General features: G+C 42.0%; 1 protein-coding gene across 1 annotated transcript in view; it reads right to left on the reverse strand.

The window, feature by feature from the left end:
- LOXL4 (lysyl oxidase like 4) overlaps nucleotides 1–18,545 on the reverse strand; it is a 112,682-nt gene that overhangs the window by 59,112 nt on the left and 35,025 nt on the right. Inside the window, exons 6-8 of the mRNA XM_088482755.1 lie at nucleotides 10,420–10,458; nucleotides 6,760–6,973; nucleotides 1,753–1,936 (exon numbers count right to left, since the gene is read on the reverse strand). Of these exons, the coding sequence (XP_088338881.1) occupies nucleotides 1,753–1,936; nucleotides 6,760–6,973; nucleotides 10,420–10,458 (437 nt within the window). The remainder of the gene's footprint in view (nucleotides 1–1,752; nucleotides 1,937–6,759; nucleotides 6,974–10,419; nucleotides 10,459–18,545) is intronic.

Raw genomic sequence — 18,545 nt, forward strand, 5'->3', positions numbered from 1 at the left:
GGCCTTGCCTCCACTATTCAATGCTGATATTGCAAAGCAGGGAGCTGGGCTACGATGACGCAATTCAGCGTGAATTGCATCATTGGCTGCCTGGTCCGCCCGCTTCACTTGGAAAGTGGGAGGCGTCAGGCAGGTGCAGGCAGCTCCGGGAGATTAGAATACTCTTCCGGACAGCTGGGATCCCCCCAGCCGTTCCAGGAGGCGTCTGACGTGAAAGAGAATTCACCAGGAAAAGTGCCATTTTCCTGGAGATATGCGCCTGCGCAGTAGGCTATAGCATCGTGCCAGAGTCTACATTTGCATATACATCAGCGCAAGGTGGGGGGGCTGCGCACAGACCCCCTCCCCTCATAAATTATGATACCCCTAGTGTAATAGCATAACATACAATATCATTTGCTTTGGCTAGCAGGCCCCCATATCCCATCGCTGACAACCAGCAGTGGCTCCTGCCTCTTACTTGAGGGGGCTGCCGCTGCTGCTGGTCTGGCCGTGGCCGGACTGGTCCCGGCACCTGTGCAATGATTCTGGCAAGGACTGGCGAATGAGCGGCAGTGGCTTCTGGGGACTGCATTGGTTGCAGCAGGCCCGCCAAGAGCCGCGGCGGGCCCGGGTAACTGGGTATGGCCAAATGCGGGAGGGGGGGTGCTCTGAGCCCCTCAGCCCACACTGATCACACGATCAGTGTGATCGCTCCCCCCCACAGGCATAGGAGACTGCTGCAGCCACGAGCAGTCTCCACTGCAGCTTAGCACACACTGTGTGCTGGGCTGCTGGGAGGGGGGGGGTGGCGCTGGACCCAGGCCCCCGTCGGGCCCCTCAGGAATGTGGGCCCGGGTAATCTGTACCCGCTCCCCCCCCTTTCGGCGCCCCTGGGATGCAGTCACGAGAAGCCATGTAGGGCTGTCCGAAAGGCAAAACAGTGGCTTCCACTGCTAATCGCAGCCTGTACTGGCAGCCCCAGGGGGAGGAGGCACCTCCCCCTGGAGCTGTCTGTCCTGTGAGTGACTGGCAGGTGGCGCTTCCAATGGGAAGTAGCAGATTTTCCTGGGGGGGGGGGCTGAAGCCTCGCGGCCCCTAGGTAAAATCCGTCACTGCTGACAACACTTATAGCAGTTACAAAAGAAGAAAGAAATGCAAATACCTGTGCTTGATTTTACAACACAGCCATTCTTTTATAGACTACCCGGCAAAATAAGTTCTATTACAGCCACTTCTATCAACAACAAATGACTAAAATAAAGACGATACATTTAACTGAATAATTTGCTGCTATTTCTAATTCACTTCCGGCATAAATAAATTACAGGCCTTTCTTGTAACGTTACGTGGGGATAACAAGGAAAAATGGCAGCTACAAAACAGATAATAAACAAACACTCTGAAGATAAAAGCCCTGCCTGTAGAAAACATTCCCAAGTACAAAGAAAAATTAATGGCTGAAATGCGATTTGATTAAGAACCACTTTCTCACGGAAACTGTGCCGGAAAAATAAGTGTTATTTCTTTCTAACATTTGCATAGTGACATTTAACAAATACCAATACTTCTGCTTTCTCACATCTCCTGCAAAGTCTAATAGTTTACTGCTTGCATAATTACTAGGTTGCTGTAACAAGTATTATGTTAGTATCATCATTATATTCTCGTAATGTTTTACTACTACTACATGTTAACGTGCCGGATGAATAAAGTGTATTTGGAAGCGTGTTGATTAGAAGGATAATTATTTTCACAACGTTATGTTTTCACCTTGTCCCAACTGAGCTCCCAGAATAGCCTCTTTAGCCGATCCGTAGCCGAGTTCGCGGCACACGACGCCGGCTGACAGGAGGTTCCACTTGTCGTCACATATTGTCCCCCATTTCCCATTTTTTAGCACCTCTACTCTCCCCTCTCCGGCATGTGGTCCAGACCTCAATCTTACCAGGGGTTCCTAAAAAGAAAAAAATTATATGTTTTTTGGCAATCTTCCAAAATGTTTGTGCTGATTCTGATTGGCACGGATCTCTCTTCACAGACGCAAAAGGTGATTTTTTTACTTACATACAGCCCCATTATATTTTATGAAATTATTTAACTTTGGTAAAAAAAACAAACTGGTTGAATACACTGTAAATAAAATATAAACACTTATTATCACTGGCAGGTGACAAGAGTTGAAACATTATTTGATATTGAGCTGTGGCTGGTTATCTTCATTTGGGGCTGGATATATAAGAATAGAATACAGAATTCACAGTCAATTCAAGGCAGATGAATCTGCTGTAGGGCCGGGGTTCCCACTATACATATGTATACTTTGCTTCAGCAGCTAGAGCAGCAAAGATAAACATTATATATGTGTACTCGTACATATACGTATAATCAATAGTATGGCCTTGGTACACATTATTTTTCCACATAGTCCCCATACTTGGCCAAGCATTTGTCCCAATGGTACACCAAGGCATCTATCCCGGCATAGGAGAAATCAGTGTCAAGCGCCTGAAGCCAGGACATGGCGGCTTGCTGAATTCACCGTCGGTTGCGAATCACCTTCCACCCAGGTGCTTCTTCAGTGGTCCAAAGAGATGGAAATCACTCTGTTGTAGCTCCAGAGGTGAGGGTGCAGCGCAGTCCAAAATTCAAATAGGGGAGCCACACCAACTGTCAGTGAGTCCCAGCCCAATGTTTGCCAACGTTTGCCTTGGAACTTGGTGTGGCTCCCCTTTGTGAATTTTGGACTGCGCTGCAGCCCCACCTCTTTTAGCCGCCACTGGTGCCAGGTCACAGCTGTCGGGAGGATTGACCAGTACCTCCCAAGGGTAGCGCCGCAACAACTCATGCATGCGTTTGGCCCGTACCAAACCTGTTTCCGTGACCTGACGTTATCGCCGTACACCTCGATAAGTTGGCAAAGAATTTCAGCTGCTGATGTGCCCTTTAGACGCAGAAATCTGATCACACTACGCACCTCAATGTTTGACCATGTTTACTTCAGCCCCGCCATCTTACAACTAATGTTGGAACAGTATAAATGAAATGAGGTGCGGTCTAATGACCGTGAGGGGAAGAAGTGGTCTACCTGCTCTGGCCTGATGGAAATTAGAATGAAATGGAGAACATGACACACGTAAAAGGAATGATGGGCTATTTGATGTCACAGTGTTGAATGATGATGTGACCACCAGGGCTGGATGATGTAGAGCGACATCCTAAATCTGCACTTAAGCTCTAGCCTGTAGCCCTTCTCAGCCACCCATCCCATGCCTTAACCTGTCTATCCACTTGATAGCCTGACACCCTCCCTGCTTTCCCATGTAAAGCTAGCATGACAATCTATGGTCCATTCATAGGCGGGTTGCTGTGACAATGCATGACAATATGTGGTTAGGGTTAGGTTAAAGGTTAGGGTTAGGCTACAGTTAAGGGGCCTATCCATTACACGACTTTTTGCACGTTCCGAACAAAACCAGGAGGTTTTGGTCGCATCGTACAGAAAGTCGTGTAATGGATAGCCGGCAAGGACCAGCGATGCGCATGCACGCTGGGTCTTTGCCGACCCCGACTATCTACTGAACATGACCGGCAACCTGACGACGATCGTCAGGTTCGGCATGTTCAGAGATAGGAGGTCAGACTCCTGCACTGAAAGACGTTCAGGGAACACCGTTCAGTGCGGGCACCGCACCTCAGCGACCTGAATGTCTGAATGCTACTCGTTCAGTCTTTCAGGTCGCCTAGTGGATAGGCCCCTTTAGGGTTGGGTGCAGGGTTAGACTGCGGTTAGGGTTAGGCAGTGGTTATGGTTAGAGATAGGGTTAGGCTTAGGGCTTTAATAGTAGAAAAACATGTCAACATGCCGACATTATGCATGCAGTGATACTCTGGAAGTTGTTGACATTCTGAGTGTTCATGTAGACAGTCAAGCCATGTCGAGATTCTGGTGTTGACATTGTGTACCACATCCATGATCTTTGATAAGAACTTTTTTTTGCTTCTCCAAAAGTGCCACCTAAGAAACTTGCCTGATAGCAGTTACAACCTTGCACGTGGGGTAATACATGCACTTTTAAAGTGCCTAGAGGACGGGCAAGGAGTGAATAATAGAGAATCATCTGAAAATGGCAAGGCTGATATGAGAGACCAATAGCTTCCATTCAATTAAAGAATTAGGGTGCATATAGAGCCATATACAAAGTTTTACATACTGTACATATTGCTACTATATATATATATATATATATATATAGATGTACACCGTGTGTGTATATATATATATATATATATATATATATATTTTGTCGAAGCTGGATTATTGGCTGAGACAAGATCAGTTTAAAATTGAATCACAGTGACGCCATCTTGCGACTAGCCGCAAGACACCATCTTGAAAATGAGATCGCAAGACGCCAATTTGAGAATGGCCGCCCAAGCGCCATTTTAGATAAACTCACAATTAAGTACATATGGCGATATTACAATTCGCACCATGCGATTGCATCTTTCACCATTTCTCATATACACATTAATACGCACAATTGCGCTGTTAGCTAGTCGCATATTAGCGAATGCATAAGACCCTGGATGAAAACGCTGTTTATTAGCTAAATGCGCATGTATCTGTCCCAACTTGACTAGCGTCCTTATATCAAACCCCGCATACTCACACATTACATATTCACATACAAGGTTCCATAAGCTTAAGGTATAAGATTTAAGTTTGTTCATTTAGTATAAATGCTGTGAAATAAAGATTATTTGGTAATTAAGGTTTTATACATGATAAGTAAGCCGTGTTTGGTATTGTACTGATGCATGATCTTTTTACAGAATTCCGGTATTATCGGTGTGGAGATCGCATCATGCATTCTCAACTTATGGATCGCAGAGACTTCAAGCAACAAAATGTATATTATATGAACAACTGTTAGGATGTTGCATGAGGCGGGAAACCAGAGACCCCCAGTTGTTGGAGGCTGGGTTGTGTCTATTTGAATCAGCTTGTTAAACGCTCTGTAACAGATGCATCCCCCTTGGGAACCAATGGCATCAGCAAAAAACTTCTCTATTGTTTTGTCTATTCCTGGGGGGTATAAATATGTGTGCTCCAACACTGGGTCTTAGTCTTCGTGCTGAATGCTGATTGACGAGGGGTTTCTTGCTGATGCCTAACATCTGGTCCGGAAGCGCTGCGTATGTATACTGTACTTGGTTCTGTATAATTCCTTTGTGCCTAATTGTGTTTGGATCAATAGCATGTAATTGACTGTACTTTTACTTGAATAATACTTTGTGCTTTGGAACCACAGATTCTAGGTCTGAAGCCTTTATTTACTGTATGACTGCGTACGCAAATTAGCGTCATCCTTACAAGGTATAGGCAGGATATTAGAAGGTATAGGAAGGAGTGTATAGAGGTTCTAATACAGTATCGTTTTTGTATATATATATATATATATATATATATACACACACACAATCAGTCAGTCAGCCAATGCCCTGATTGGCTGACTGACTGGTCAATGCCCAGCCTAAACCCCTGGACTTGGAAACATGAAAATCGGGGAGTATATGCCTTCCACTAAGTAGGGATTTTTCAAAATTCAACTCCTAAGGGGGTGAAAAGAGCTAAAATGATTCCTCCACCTGTGCAATGTCCACAAAGACTGACTCATTGTGGCTGCAGCACAGTTCAATATTAAAACACCAACTGTCGTCCCAAGTGCTGCCAAACCTCACTTGCATTTGGTGTGGCTCCACTATTGTGAGGGAAGGGAATGTGTTACTACAGAGGTGAGAAGGAAAATTGTGTTACAATAGCAGTGAAAGGGGAATGTGTTACAATAGCAGTGAGAGAGGAATATGTTACTATAGAACTATAGAGGTGAATGTGTTACTAAACAGGTATGGGAGGGGAATGTGTTACTATACAGGTGAGGGAAGGTAATGTGTTACTAAACATTTATGGGAGGGGAATGTGTTACTACACAGGTATGGGAGGGGAATGTGTTACTACACAGGTTAGGGAAGGTAATGTGTTACTAAACATCTATGGGAGGGGAATGTACCACACAGGTGAGGGAGGGGAACTGTAGATTGTAAGCTTGCGAGCAGGGCCATCCTACCTCTATATCTGTCTGTTATTACCCAGTTTTGTTCTATTAATGTTTCCAATTGTAAAGCGCAATGGAATATGTTGCTCTATATAAGAAACTTAATAAATAAATACTACACCGGTGAGGGAGGGGAATGTGTTACTACAAGGGTGAGGGAGGGGAATGTCAGATGTGTTACTACAGGGGTGAGGGAAGGGAATGGGTTACAACATGGGCGAGGAAAGGGAATGTGTTACTACAGGGGTGAGCAGGGGTAAAGTGTTACTCCAGGGGTGAGGGAAGGGAATAAGTTATTACAAGTGTTAGTGAGGGTAATGTGTTACTACAGGTGTGAGGGAGGGATTGTGTTTCTACAGGTGAGGGAAGAGAAGGTTGAATGTGTTACAACACGGGCGAGGGAGGGAAATGTGTTACTACAGAGATGAGGGAGTGGAATGTGTTAGTACACAGGTGAGGGAGGGTAATTACTAGAGCAGTGAGGATTAATGTGTTACTGGAATGGTGAGATGGAAATGGAAACAGTAAATATCGAAAGTCTTCCTGGGTGAAACCGGGTATATTAGCTAGTTTTAACATATAATGCAAACATTCATTATCATAGTTCAGGATTAGTTTTAATGTATATTGAATTACTTTATTTATCACAAAACTCTCTTACCATAGCCCTAAATGCCTTCTTGTAGTTATTTGTGTTTCCACTGCCGAAGCTGGGCGCAGCAACGCATTTCACTATGGCATGCATCCCATTCTTGCAAGCTGGTTTAAACTTTTTGGGTGAAACATGGACATTACAGTTAGCTAGATGGGGTTCACTTCCTGAGCAGCTGACTTTGTGGATCCAGAACATTTTCTTCTGACTCAGCATTTTTAACCTGGGAGATAAACAAGACATATGTTGTACTTTCTCCCCCAAAAGAATGTTCCTAATAAAAAATACTGCCATGATAGACATTTCATACAGTAGAGAATAATACTTAAACATATCATGCTGTGTAAATATACTTTAAGTTAAAAGGTATATAATACTGAAAAAAATCTTAAATATACAGTATGTTTTATCGCTCGACTATGTTTACATGCTTTGTTACTATTAAGTAATATCATGCAGGCAATAACATTTCAAGGTTCTTTCAAATGGTTTCAGTATGTTACATTCAACAATCACAAATGAATACAGCTTTATAAAAACCTTGAATGCTTTTATTAGTCACTTTTGGCGCTGCAAGCCAGGTCTAATGTAACTATATGAAATACAAGTTCAAGGTTCCTTAAAGGGTTTTTATTACAGGTACTTTACATTCAAGAATCAGATACAAACACAGATATACAATTTTACAGCTACTTTATTATCATAAACATAAAAATGTAAAGAATGCAAGAAACAAAGAAAATTGAGTTATATTGAAAAGTTTGTTCGCATGGGCGGCAATGGTTGTTTTCGGCGGCAGTGGTTGTTTTCGGCTGCACTGCTCTCTCCCTAGGAACATGCTAGTTGTTTGAGGGCATCTGGATTGTAAATAGATTTTGAGATAGAAATACTAAGAGATTAAGGTGTTTTTACTATTTACACTGCTTGTCGTGACATTTCATAACTATCAGCAATGTGAGGGCTGATTGGGATTGCTGCTGGGAATGGCCACTGCTGGTTTATAAGGCTGTCTGCTTATTATAGCATTAGATTGCTGTGGCATTGCGCCCTCTAGCAGTTTAAAAATGGCTAGGTGAATGACCCTACACATTTTGATATATGTTTAGCTTATGCTTGTATGCCACCTGTCCTGACCATGGTTTGGACCCTGACAATTCAGTTAGCCATCTGCCTTGGATTTGGATTGTATCTGACTATTCTAGCCATTTGTATTATTTGCTCCTCTGATGATATACCTGGTATTTTTCCTTGTCTTTGCACAGGGATCTAGTTCCAAACTATTCTGTTTGTATACACCGGTCTTTTTAAAAAAAAACTATAATGTAGAGCTGTGGACAGTTCAGTACCCGTGAGCACACAGCACTGTATGGGTGACTGAAAGCAAACAAAAAATGATACACTTTATTGAACTACTGTATACTAAGAAACAAAAAGAAACCCCACGAGATTTGGGTGTGCTGTAATAAAAAACATTTTAAAAAATAGTTATAAATTGTGAATGGAATACTAATATTTAGTACTATAAGTCTTTGCATACAGATAATGGACCAAACCAATTGATTACTGAATGGCCAATTTCACCTTGAATACTGGAGTGACACTGGTCACTAGGTATTTCCCTGATGAAAATGAGTGAAGCATTGAAACGTGTTAGCATGATTTGATGAGCTAGTTATTCTTCATGGGACAACAATGATTCTCTCGCACCATCCACATGTAATTACACTTCATCTCTAGTTGGATTTTAATCAGATCACTACAATTGTCGCGTGGATCGGGACAGTTTATTATTTCTCTGGAGCCGAATGACGCAGTAAGCAGCACAGCTGCCACTACCGGCTTCTATGGGATCATACACTGGAAAGCTGCATTGGTGACTATTGTTATTTATGGTTAATTTTTTTTCCCCCTAAGCCTTACATGTAATGAAAATGGGACAGTTGGGAGCAAAGCAAAAAAAAAGCAAGTAACTTTGTATCTGGAACCATCCATTTTGCATTGCAAGGGGTGCAAATATATATATAAAAAAAATTGCATGCTGGGTAAATACTGGCTGCTTTTACATGTAGCTCACAAATTCTGGACAGCTTTATTCTTACACTGCAATTTAGATCTGAGTTACGGGGACACTGGGCTGCTGTCTGGGCTGTAAAGATTTTGCATGAACAGGGATTAATGTTGACTAGCGCAATTGACAAAGTCTAGGAAACTATGGAAGGCAGGAGAGGGTAAGAGGACTTTCCCTGGATTTCTGTGCCGCCAGTTTATTAGGCCTCAGCCTGCAGAATGAGGCCTCGTCTGGAAGATGGTGGATGGTGTGGGCCATAAGATTTATTGAAAAGTTTATAGACGCTATTACACAATATGATTTACTTATAACATTCGTTAAATGTATTTTTTTCTGATAATAAACCACACGTAATTGTGTAAATTTATTTTCCCATACATAGATTTCATCTTACCACAAAGAAAACAGTACCAGCTAAATGGTTACATGGAGATAAATGGGCAGGAATAAAGAAATGCTTACTGAAGGTTTAAAACTTTAAAATACAAACATGGAAAGAGGGCCGGACTAGTTCAAGCTTTTCTTATGCACTGAGAAACTGAATGGGAGGAACCAATTTAAAGCATGTATTTGTACATATATAAAGTCAGAAATCCACTGCACTCGCCACTCCCAGATTTGGAGTGCAAACCTGTACTCGCCATTCCCAGGCCTGGTGTGCAAGTGGCGTGTGACCACATTGCTTAAATAAATAGCACTCACCATTGTTAAATCACTCACCATAATACATAAATAATGGGGTTTTGGTTCATGGATTGTGCAGCCCACATCATGGGACCCCACTTCTCTGCAGGTCCTACACTATCTGTCATACTTATGGAAACCTGGTAGCTGCTATCACATAGTTTTATGGTGAGTGATTTAACAATGGTGAGTGCTGAGTTTTCTGTTTATATACACTATATATATATATATATATATTATATATACACATATATATATATATATATACTAGTAAAGGGACCCGGGTCACTTTAGTCTGCCTCCCCTGCTCCACCCCACCCCCTGCTCTGTCTAGCAATGCCCCTCTTTCCACTGCTCCATGCCCCCTCTATGACTGCTTATTGTCCGAAATCCACTCGCTCTGCCTCGTCTGCCATCACCCCTCACTGCTCCATTCTACCTCCCCCTCCTATACTTATCCTTTTCCTGGTGGACGGCCAGGTCCTCATCACCTGCGTGCGCTAGGTCTGTCCTGTCTCCCTCGCAGTGGGAGCCATTGGATAGGCACCGTTCTCCCCGGCACCCACTGCACATGCATGTTGGTGGGGGGACAGACCATAGCAAATTTTATATAGATACTAGAATGCACTAATTAACTATGGAAATGTAAGTACATTCTAGTATTTATTACATCAGTTAACCTTATGTCATTTTGGTGTCCTCTGATACAATCAAGCACCACAGGTTGTTGCCTAGCTATTACGTAGCGTGGGCTGGCATGGTCATAGGTTGTCTTATTAATGTATTAAGGATATGTTTTATCCATATATTTACAAATTATACAGCTCTGACTAAAGAAACACTGCATTCTGTTTTATTTCATTTACACCTATTAACCTCATAATTCAGTGACATATAACATAACATTATACACTTACCTAGATTTTGGGACTTTTATTTTCATGTTCCAAAGTTTTCTGTAATAAAAGCAAATAATATATTAGGCCACAATATGGGCATATACCCTACATGTTGGCTTAATAAACATGTTTCAGGGCAAATTTTATTAAAGTTATGATTATTATTTTTTTTTTAAATGTTTACATTAATGATCCATAAAGGATTTGTGGAATGGAGTATACTCTGTATAAAGCTCTAGTTCTCCACGGACAGGGTTCGCTGCGACTTATAGTCCCAAAACAGGCAGAGAGCGAGAGGTTGCATCTCTGCTTCCTCTATAGACAACAAATCGGACCACAGATACATTATATACTACAAAATAAGCCACCTCGCTTTTCTTCACACCAGATTGCAAGCTTCAAACTGACATTCACAGTCAAACACGTTGACTATGATCAATAACAAAATTATGTGGCTAAAGTTTCTGCTTTATGAAACAGAAGCTGAGGAACTATAATTCCATAGCTCCAGTGAACTGCAGACTGGGAAAATCAGTATACATCAAAGCAGAGGAAAAAATACATAGCTTTTATTGTTCCATTAAAAGAAGCTTAGAGACTGGTTTCAGCTGTTTTATGAAGCAGAAATAAAAGGATCATTGCAAGATAATGGAAAGAACCACAAAAAAAAGATTGTTTCTAAATAAGATCCGTTCATTTCTGCTAACCGTCAGCCAAGCAGTGGTAATAATATTTCATTAACAGATTTCTAACTACCAATTGAGATACATTCTGTTCCTCTTCTTAATAGAGCTTTCATAATTTAACTTGTTCTCACATACTTGCTCAAACAATGAAACATGTTACCCGACGCGTTTTTCTTTACAAAACCACCAAGGAAAGCATTTATGCTTTTCAATGTCCTGTGCTGTAATTCTTCTGACCTAAAATGCCTTTCTTTGAAAACTTGACTCAGAGCAATCTCTTGTTGTGTCATCTTTTTTTAAAAATACATTTCAGAAATATTTACTGTAGCCATTTTGTTTAAACAGATTTTTTAAGTGGTCTAAGAGAAATAAATAAGTTAATAAGTAACTAAAAATCAAATACAACAAATGAAAACAAAAATAAAACAACAAATGCAAAGATTAAATTATATAAAAAATACATATTTTTTTTAAAAATAGGGAGAGTTAGGACGTTTTAGTAAGGGAGTAAGGAGGGATAAAATATTGGGATTAAAGTTGTGTGTTGTGATTAGACTCCTTAAGTGATGTTTGAATATTCATACTATATTTTAGGTTTAATTTTAGATTTTCTTTTTAAGTTTCAAATGTTCTAGCCAGGAAGGCCAAATACAGCAGAACTTGCTGAATGTATCTTTTAATATTCTAGTTATGAATTCTAAGTTATACAGTATATTTCCCATATTTTTTTTTATTGCCTTAGTAATGTCGGTGCTTCTGTATTTGTTAGAACAAAATTGCTGATTATTGTCGCACCATGTCAACACTTCATGGGGGTATAAGTGCTGCAAACACAAGATGCATCATTCATGCAGCATAACCAGATCTAGAACATTTGCACAGCGTAAGAAACCATCCTGTTAATTAAAGGAAATGATACTAGATGATTCTAGTTCTCAAACTTTTAATTAAATGTGTATTAATATTTAAGACTTTTGATATTTAATTTACTTTCGAAGAAGAGCATGTTAAATGTTAATTGTTTCAGAACAATAGGTTCCTGACAGATACTGAAGCAGTGGATTAATAAAACTGCTCCCCTTGATCTGCGCATAAAAAAAATAAAATAAAAATAAAATCTTAGTTTTAGAATTAAAAAAAAAAAGACAAATACTTGCAGATGCGGCGATCAACTTTTTGCAGCCAATATGGAGCAGAAAAATAATACTGGAGTAAAACCTACCATGATCCAAACAAATTTAAGGGAAACAGTGATGATAACGTATGAAGCAGACACAAAGAATGTTGATGTGAGATTATGAATCAGCATTTGGGGAATGTGCACCCTAAATAAATATATATTATATATATATATATATATACAGTGCATCCGGAAAGTATTCACAGTGCTTCACTTTTTCCACATTTTGTTATGTTACAGCCTTATTCCAAGATTTAGTATATTCTTTTTTGTCTTCAAAATTCTACACACAATACCCCATAATGACGACGTGTAAAAAGTTTTTTGGAGATTTTTGCAAATTTAATTAAAACAAAAACTAAGAAATCACATGTACATAAGTATTCACAGCCTTTGCCATGAAGCTCAAAATTGAGCTCAGATGCATCCTGTTTCGACTGATCATCCTTGAGATGTTCCTATAGCTTAATTGGAGTCTATCTGTGGTAAATTCAGTTGTTTGGACATGATTTTGAAAGGCATACACTCGTCTATATAAGGTCCCATGTTTGACAGTGCATGTCAGAGCACAAACCAAGCATGAAGTCCATGGAATTGTCTGTAGACCTCCAAGACAGGATTGTCTCGAGGCACAAATCTGGGGAAGGGTACAGAAAAATATCTGCTGCTTTGAAGGTCCCAATGAGCACAGTGGCCTCCATCCTCTGTAAATGGAAGAAGTTCAGAACCACCAGTAGTCTTCCTAGAGTTGGCTGGCTGTCTAAACTGAGCGATCGTGGTCAGGGAGGTGACCAAGAACCCGATGGTCACTCTGTCAGAGCTACAGCATTCCTCTGTGCAGAGAGGAGAACCTTCCAGAAGGACAACCATCTCTGCAGCAATCCACCAATCAGGCCTGTATGGTAGAGTGGCCAGACGGAAGCCTCTCCTTAGTAAAGAGCACATGGCAGCCCACTTGGAGTTTGCCAAAATGCACCTGAAGGACTCTCAGACCATGACAAACAAAATTCTCTGGTATGAAGAGACTAAGGCATTATGTTTAGAGGAAACCAGGCACCGCTCATCACCAGGCCAATACATTCCCTACAGTGAATTGTGGTGGCAGCATTATGCTGTGGGGATATTTTTCAGTTGGAGGAAGTGGGAGACTAGTCAGGATAGAGGGAAAGATGAATGCAGCAATGTACAGAGACATCCTGGATGAAAACCTGCTCCCGAGCGCTCTTGACCTCAGACTGGGGCGACGGTTCATCTTTCTGCAGGGCAACGACCCTAAGCACACAGCCAAGATATGAAAGGAGTGGCTTCAGGACAACTCTGTGAATGATCTTGAGTGGCCCAGCCAGAGCCCAGACTTGAATCCGATTGAACATCTCTGGAGATATCAGAAAATGGTTGTGCACCGACGCTTCCCATCCAACCTGATGGAGTTTGAGAGGTGCTGCAAAGAGGAATGGGCGAAACTGCCCACAGATAGGTGTGCCAAGCTTGTGGCATCATATTCAAAAAGACATGAGGCTGTAATTGCTGCCAAAGGTGCATCAACAAAGTATTCAGCAAAGGCTGTGAATACTTATGTACATGTGATTTCTTAGTTTTTTTTTTAATTAAATTTACAAAAGTCTCAAAAAAACTTTTTACACATTGTCATTATGGGGTATTGTGTGTAGAATTTTGAGGACAAAAATGAATTAATCCCATTTTGGAATAAGTCTGTAACATAACAAAATGTGGAAAATGTGAAGCGCTGTGAATACTTTCCGGATGCACTGTATATATATATATATATATATATATATATATACACATATATATATATATATATATATATATATACACATACACACACATCTCCAACCTAATCTCCTTACATACTCCCTCCCCGCCCCCTCCGGTCGGCCTATGACCGTCGCCTTTCCTCCTCTCTCTGCTTTCCACATCTAACTCCAGAAGTCAAGATTTCTCCCGATCTGCCTCCCACCATTGCAACGATTTCACTTGTTCAAACAGACTATCCCCCAGCCTGCATTGCTTCAAGCGGGCACTGAAAACCCACCTGTTCATAAAAGCATATCTGTCCTCAAGACTCGGAATTTATCGGGGTCGTGGCTTAATTATGGGAAACGTGGCCACACCCTCCCCCCAACAGCCCCCCGCAGAAAAAAAGAAAATAAATGGCTGGCCAGGGGCAGATCCAAGGAGGCTGCCATCAGTATGATCACACCCCCACCCCCCCCCCAGAGGAGAGGAGACTGCTGCTCAGTGGCAGCAGTCTCCCTTGTTCCACGGCAGCCCAGCAGAAGGCAGCGTGTGCTGGGCTGCTGACAGGAAGCCGGCACCATCGGGGATTTTATTTCAACTGCCCGAAGGCAGGTGAAACAAAAACCCTGATAAGTGCTGCTTTTTTGCGGCTGCAATTGCGAAAACACATGGATCCTGGAACTTATCCCAGATCCACTGTATTTTCGCCCAGAACGGGAATTTTTTTACCTCTTTTTTTACCACACGAAAAATTATCGTGGTCATTTGAATTCCCTTCTTAATATGACATAACACATCAACATTTCAAAATGCACTCCAGTCCACATTTTGGTAGTAATGCTTTGAGCACATGTGACATCAAACCCTTTGTTAACACATCTGTAAGGTTTCTCACCCTAGTTACATATAGTAAATCACTCTGACCAAAGTGCTGTCCACCAGCTCACTTATGAAATGCTGTCTTATGGCAATGTGCTTAGACTGGCCATAATGATTGGTGCTGGAAGACAAATCAATTGCATCTTTATTGTCGCCTGCAATGCTGGCAGTGTCTTATGAATTAAGCTGACCCATGTCACACAAAGTGTCCTTCAGCCACTACGCCTCTTTGGTTGTTTCTGTGAGTGCCATATATTCAGCTTCAGTGGTAGACAAGGCAAGGCAGCAGTAGGCTCTTTTCTGCTAGACCAGCTGACGGCTACATCTGCTAGTGTGAACAAGTATCTTGTGTAGGAATGGCAATCATCCACATCTAATCCCCAATCAGCATCACAGAAGGTTTCTAACTCCAGTCTTTTAGCTTTTGAAAACTTTAGTTTCAGGTATCTAAAAATAAGTCTTACAGCAGTCCAATGCTCCAGGGTTGTTTGCAAATTGGTTCACATGATGACTGCATGTGTAATGTCTGGACGAGTGTCAACACTTGCATGCAAAAAAGTTAAAATGGTACTTTAATAAGGAACTCTGCTAATTTGCTCTAACGTTGGACACATAACTTTTGTTATTTTTGTACTTTGGTTAATTGGTGTGTTGACAGGTTTAGCATTGGTCATACTAAATTTGTTGAGCATTGCCTCAATGTATCCTTGTTGGTCAACATAACAGTCCCAGTATTCAAATTTTGCACAATCCTCAGACCCAATAATTGGTGTGCAGGCCCAAGGTTTTTTAGTCTGAAACCTGTCACTTACCAACAATTTCGGCTTCCCTGACTTGCAGGCAATAAATAATCAACGTACACAACTATGATGAATAAGCTGTTTTCCTTTCTATTTGTAGTATAAGCAGTGATTAGTTGTGGAACGTACAAAGTCAAATACTAGTAACACACTGTTAAGTTTGATGTACTAGCAGTGGCCAATTTGATTTACCCATACAACTATTTCTTTAAGATTTTTTCTTCTGGAAATGTATTAACATTGTAATGTTACGGTGACTGCTTGTACATTTCTTCAGCTAGCTCACTGTTTAAGAAGGCTGAATTAAAGTCTAGTTGGTACAGCAGTAAATCATACATAGCAGATGGCAATGACCACACATAATGTACTGTACCTTACAACAGGTTAGAAGATCTCTCTGTAGTCAATGCCTTATTTGTGCGTGTAACCCATGGCAACAAGTGGGGCTTTGTTGTGAGCAAGACTTCCATCTGTATTTAGCTTCTTGCAGAAGACACACTTGTTTTTGTTGGAATATGTGTGTACGCGTAGCGGTGATATGGGAGAATGATTGTACACACCAGCGGATGCCCTGAGACAATGAACAGCCCAGTACTTAACCTGTGGAGTGGTTTATTTAGTAGCAAAGTGATTTTACAGCCGTATTCACAGTTATGTCTACATAGCACTTGTTGTATGGAGCAGAGTATATAGGTGACCAGCCAGTGACTGTATCTGGGTAGTGGTGCAGGATGTAGGTGGTACCAGGCTCTCTAGTAGTGGTAGCAGTTCTCTGGGTGTCTGGAATGGTGGTAGTTGTAGGTCTCTCTGGTGTTGAGTGGAAGACGTCCATCTTCCACTGTGGCACTCTAACACAGTGACATGATGGTGCCACGAATGTGGTTAGAGATTTGAGGTCTCCCTGTAGGAACCTAAGTATGGAGTATGCAAAGTAGCACTCTCAACTCCATCATTTTTTACTGTTTTGCGGTTGCTTGGCCTGTCCACAATGGTACACGTGTCATTGTTGTCCAAGTAGCTGATTTCAGTTTCAGTTGCTGCTTGACTTTGCTTCTGGTATAGATTAAGGTTCACAGCAGACAAAATGAGCAAATTCCTTGCTGTATCTTTGGTTGATCACTTGTATCTGTGGTTTCAATTTCTGGCACACTTCCAGCTGTTGGCATATCCAGCATCACAAGTTTTTGTGGTGCTGTAGTACTTAGCTTGCCTATAATTATAGCGGTTTTATGGAACACTACGTCTCTTGTCTTCGCGAGCTTTTGATTGTCAGTGTCCCACAATCTGTAGCCTTTGCTTTTTTTGACAATATCCATGCATAATACATGAGATTGACTTGGGATGTAGGGCCTGATTCAGAGCCGCTCACTCTGACAGAGCGCTCGCTCTGAATCAGGGCCGGGCTTTTTTTTTTTTAAGCGGCCTCTTGGCTGCTCGCATAGCTGTGGGTGACCACCCACAGTTATAGCGAGCGGCCAGGATGATGGTCGCGATGGTCAAGACCATCGCGACCATCGATCTTGCGAGGAGACCCTTGTGATAGGGGATTGGTGCGAGACCTAGAGCGACGGAGTGCCCGTCGCTAGCCGGGTCTCGCGCATGCGCACGACGGAGCCGGCTCCGTCGTGCGCATGCGCTGTGGGCCACCATCGACCCGGTTGCGAGCGCTCAGCACTTCCGACCAGGTCTGAATCAGGCCCATAGTTTGCATCTCTTCTCCTTAGAGATATGGGCATATGCTTTGCACCCAAACATACACAGAGATGTTTTACACTTGTTTTTTACTCCAATGGTGTTTTATCTTTAACTGCCACCATAGATGTTAGATTGTCGAGGTACACTGCAGAAAGGACTGCTTATGCCCAGAATCTCTTATCCAGACCCACATCACTTAGCATTGTCCATGCTCTCTCAATGATTATTCTATTTGCCCTCTCAAGCCATTCTGTTCAAGTGTGCAGGCAATCGTTAGTTGGTGTTGGATGCCATGCTCACATGCTCATATTCTCCACCGTTATCAGACCTCAGCACTTTTATTTTCAGGCCTGTTTGAGTTTCTACAAGATTCTAGATACTAGATTCTGGAATGTTTCTTACATTTTACCAGATAGCACCCAGACCAGACACTGGGCCTGATTTGGAGGTGGGCACAATGCCTATGTTTGCGGTGTTGAGTGATCACTTTTGTACTGCATCAAGTTTCATACCCGACAGCGAGCACAGTGAGGATTTGGACTGTGAATTAATGCGCAGTGGTTAAGGCTCCGGCAGCTTACAGCCGACGGACATCCTGAGCGACCATAGGGTTCCTCAAAACATCGATGCTGTGACTGATGGTGCACCTGTGTACGCAAACGGTGGACTTGAGACGCTGCTAGTCGTCTCATTCCAAATCCCGGCGCCTGCAATATTTGCATATTTTCTCGTACGGCATCGCAGCTGCCACAGGTTTTGCGCCCACCTCTAAATCAGGCCCACAATCCCAAGGCTACAGCACTGTGCAGCAGCAATACTCACCACTGTGCCTCTTTGACTGTCCTCGGATATAAAATCACTGGAGGATGACAATAAAATACATGACAGTCACATGGACTTCTCCGGCACATGGACTTCTGCAGCAGTGGCCGCGCCACAAGATGGAGGTCATGCAGAGTCGACAATCTGGCCATTTATAATTGGATGCAATAAGTGTTAATTTTTTAGAAGACCTTTAGGATATCACATTTAGAAAATCACCCGAGACCTCCAGTTGCCTTCATAAGCCGCTCAGAATAATTGTTCTCATATCCATTTAAGGAACATCCACATTGTGGTACAGAGAATACATACAATTACAGT

Source organism: Taudactylus pleione, unplaced genomic scaffold, assembly GCF_031769625.1.
Source record: "Taudactylus pleione unplaced genomic scaffold, aTauple2 ptg000292l, whole genome shotgun sequence".
NCBI lineage: Eukaryota > Metazoa > Chordata > Amphibia > Anura > Myobatrachidae > Taudactylus > Taudactylus pleione.